This window comes from Pteropus alecto, unplaced genomic scaffold (assembly GCF_000325575.1).
Source record: "Pteropus alecto unplaced genomic scaffold, ASM32557v1 scaffold7, whole genome shotgun sequence".
NCBI classification, from domain to species: domain Eukaryota; kingdom Metazoa; phylum Chordata; class Mammalia; order Chiroptera; family Pteropodidae; genus Pteropus; species Pteropus alecto.
In genome coordinates this window covers 17,993,193-17,996,868 of record NW_006494614.1, presented here as the reverse complement: position 1 = coordinate 17,996,868, position 3,676 = coordinate 17,993,193, and the positions used below count along the sequence as shown (strand labels likewise).

At 55.4% G+C, this 3,676-nt stretch overlaps 1 protein-coding gene across 1 annotated transcript; it reads right to left on the bottom strand.

The window, feature by feature from the left end:
- Positions 1-6: 6 nt before the first annotated feature.
- Positions 7-3,130, bottom strand: HTR1B (5-hydroxytryptamine receptor 1B). Its single transcript, XM_006926368.3, has one exon. The coding sequence runs from the start codon at positions 1,831-1,833 to the stop codon at positions 661-663; it is 1,173 nt and encodes a 390-aa protein (XP_006926430.1). The 5' UTR covers positions 1,834-3,130; the 3' UTR covers positions 7-660.
- Positions 3,131-3,676: the final 546 nt, after the last annotated feature.

The following is a 3,676-nucleotide window of genomic DNA, read 5'->3' as shown; positions in this document are numbered from 1 at the left end:
TAGTTTCAATTATAATAAAAATAGAGATCTTAGTATCAGAATTTTGCTGTTAACTCTTCAAGGTTTCTCTGTGCCATCCAAGCCACACATAAGGTTTGAAGCACCAAATCCACAAGTTTCTCCAACCAAGTTTAAATAAACAAAAAACTGAAGACTGAAGGATGCCAAAGTAACTGTTCTTAAATGAAGCTGTAACGTAAAGTTCTCCCCAAAACACAGGGTGTTAAGTGTCTAGTTCAAGTACTGCCAGGCTGTATGTATCTGTCTCAGACAGGCTTCAGACAACAACTACAGGTACCACTGGTTCTAGAAGGCATCATCCATGACACCAAAGCAGGGCAGAAATCACCTTTCCATTATAGATTTTTAAAAAGTTGCAAACCCCCCTTGTGATTGGCTGCCGAAGGGTCAGTGCTGAACCTGGGGGTTGAGGGGAGAAAGTGAGCCTCCTCCTCAGCCGGGAAGCTTTATTTTGAACAGTTCTTTCAGAGCTCTCTCTCTCTCAAGGCTGTCCTGGCTTCTTAGGATCCATTGCCCTTGCCCAGATGGGGGCGCCTCACTCTGACCCAGTAACAGGGAAAGAAGAGTCGACCTACCTGTGGAACCAGACACAACATGGTCCCCAATGGCCGCTTAGGCGACCCCAATGCAATTGACAAGTCAACGTGTGCACTTAAAACGTATCAGTTTATGGAACGCTTGTTTGAAGTCCTCATTGGACATGGTATAGATAATGGGGTTGATGAGGGAGTTGAGATAGCCCAGCCACGTGAAGAAGTCAAAGATGGCCAGGTGGAACCAGCAGGCATGCTTGCAGATAGGCATCACCAGAGAGATGATGAAGAAGGGGAGCCAACACACAATAAACGCTCCCAAAATGATCCCCAGGGTCTTGGTGGCTTTGCGCTCCCTAGCGGCCATGAGTTTCTTCTTTTCCAGCAGGGCGTCGGAGACCCTCACTTTGACTTGGTTCACGTACACAGGAGACCCGGATTCGCTGGGCACGTCGGGAGCCCGCGAGTTAATGGAGGTGACCGAAGACGTGGAACCAGGGGAGTCGGTTATGAGCTGGGCTCGGGTCAAACGCTTGCCGGTCTTATTGGGAGACTGTTTCAAAATCCGGGAGCGGGCTTCCACATAGATGCGGCCGTAGAGGGCGATGAGGAGCAGGGTGGGGAAGTAGAAAGCGCCCACCGTGGAGTAGACGGTATAGAGGATGTGGTCGGTGTTCACTACACAGTCCGACACCTCCTCCTCGGCTTTGGCTTGACGCCAGAAGAAGGGTGGCAGCGAGATGGAGATGGAGAAAACCCACACCAGCACGATCATGACCGCTGCCCTCCTGGGAGTCCTTTTAGCTGAGTACTCCACGGCGTCGGTGATGGCCCAGTAGCGGTCCAGGGCGATGACACACAGGTGCAGAATGGAAGCAGTGCAACAGGTGATGTCCGACGACAGCCACAAGTCGCAGACCACTTGGCCCAAGGTCCAGCGGCCAGTGACCGTATACATGGTGCTGATGGGCATCACCAGGATGGATACGAGCAGGTCGGTGACCGCCAGGGAGGCAATCAGGTAGTTGGCCGGGGTGTGTAGCTTCCGCGTCCGGTACACAGTGGCGATCACAAAAGCGTTGGAGAGCGTGGTGGCCAAGGTGATGAGCGCCAGCAGCATGACCAGTAGTACTTTCCAGGGCAGGGCGATGGAATCCTGGTAAATGTAGCCCTCGGCGCTGCAGTTTTGGGAGGGGGCAGCGGAAAGGTTGGCTTGAGAAACCCCAATCTGGGAGCCCGCAGGCGGCGGCGGGGCGCACCGAGCGCCGGTTTCCTCCATGTCTCTCCTCGCCCCGGGCGCAGCTCCCGAGCATGGAACGGACAAGGGAGAGGGCGAAAGGACAGTACAAGAGACCACAGTCTTGTCCCCCGGTTGCTAGTTATTTCCGTGGGTTCCTCAATTACTCCCCACCCACGTCTCCAGCTGAAACAAGAGGTCAAGGGCGCGGCAGCCGAGGCAGGCGAGCGCGTCCCCTACACTTCCAGTGCGCCTTGCGCTGTCGCCGCGTCTCTGGCTGCTCTTCTCCACTCCCCGTCTTGCTAAGGACTGGCCCACCAAGCCCTGCTCCAGCTTCCACCTGAGTGTCTAGTGGTGGAGGGTGATTTATTGTTTGAGGAGGGAGCATTAGTCAGGTGGGGTCTCTTACCCCCAATTGCTCGGGGCTGAGCGTCTCCTAACCTGGGCGCTCCTTGATCTGCAGAATCTGCCCGCAGGAGTTTCCTAGGTGTTGAGACCAAAGCGTGCGGGCCAGCAAGGGGTCCTGGTCTTGCATTCCCGCCCCCTTCCCCCGGCTGTGGCAGTTTCCTGCGGCGGCTGCGGCCGCCAGAGTTGGGTGGGGTGAAGTCTGGGAGCTGTGCTGCGCCGCGCCTCGCGCCGGAGCTCTGCCCTCCCTTCTTTTCACGCGCTGGCCACTCCGGCTAGCTGCCCCGCGGAGACGGGGCCGCACGAGGGGGGACTCGAGGGCTGGGGCTGCGGCTGCTCGCACCGCGTTGCCGCCGCGGCCACCTCGGTCCCACTGGCACCACTCAGAGTCATGCCGCTGGGCAGCACTGGTCTGGGGAACCTAGCTTGGCACGCGGGGAAGGGGCAGGTTTCTGAGTGAGCTGGAGGGAAGCGGTGTGCGCCAGCCCAGGAGGAGCGTATGAGCCACGAAGCAGATGGGCTCCTTTTATAAAGTCCAGGTCCGGTCCGCCCAAGCCGTGCAACTCGTGCGGCGCGGTGAGTGCGGTTGCTCGCTCCCCATCACCTTCCCTTTTCTGCCCTCCCTTCTTTCCTCCCGCCGAGTTCCCTCCCCGACCAAGGTAGCTCCCGCCGGGTCCTACAGCCCTCTTTCCCCATTTCCCATCCCCTCGCCCCGCTTGCGATCCTGACACCCAGGTGCCGCAGTTTTGGCGGAGAACGGGGATGAGGGCGTCCTGTCCTTGGCTCTCTCTCCTTCCGAGCTTGTGGTATGTCCCTCCAGTTAGCCCCACACTCTCAACTGGGGAAACAGGCACAATGACTGAGTTCCTTCCTAGGCAACTACCTACCACCTCCCACTCAGGCAGGCCAGTGCTACTTGGAGCCAGCCCCAGTCTCTGACCTTTCCGCTCTGGAATTTTATCCAGTTCTGCGGGCCACACCCAGGTTAGAAGGAGGCGCCAGTAATATAGCCTTCGAAGGAAAGGGCCAACAGTGCATTTTATACTTCCGGCATCAAGTCATACTTAACTCTTGGTACAATACAAACTAATTTTTTATATCTGGTTTTAGAAATACGTGCTTGTCTTTCAATCCCTCCCCTTTAACTGTGTGTCAACAAGAAAAAAAAAAAAAGCTGTCTGCAAAAATGTAAAAGTATCGCAAGGAAGCTCACTGTATGGGAAATTAAACCTTCTGCTACACCCTCCTTCTCCAGCAGCTCAGCAGTGCAGTTCCTTTGGAGAACAGTTCACAGTGAGCACGTTACCTTCCACAACCTGCCTAGAAAGGAGGCCATCATTATTCAAGAAAAAAAAAAAAAATGGCTCTGGGACCATCACCGCCAACACCATCAGTTTGTCTTTTTCACCTTCAACAAATGCATGAGGGTATCAATCATATGCAGCAATACCAATACCTAGATCCCATGACCCCGGAGCAG

What these genes read in the sequence shown, in the direction of transcription:
- HTR1B (XM_006926368.3), bottom strand. Translation starts at nt 1,833, where the DNA reads ATGGAGGAAACCGGCGCTCGGTGCGCCCCGCCGCCGCCTGCGGGCTCC.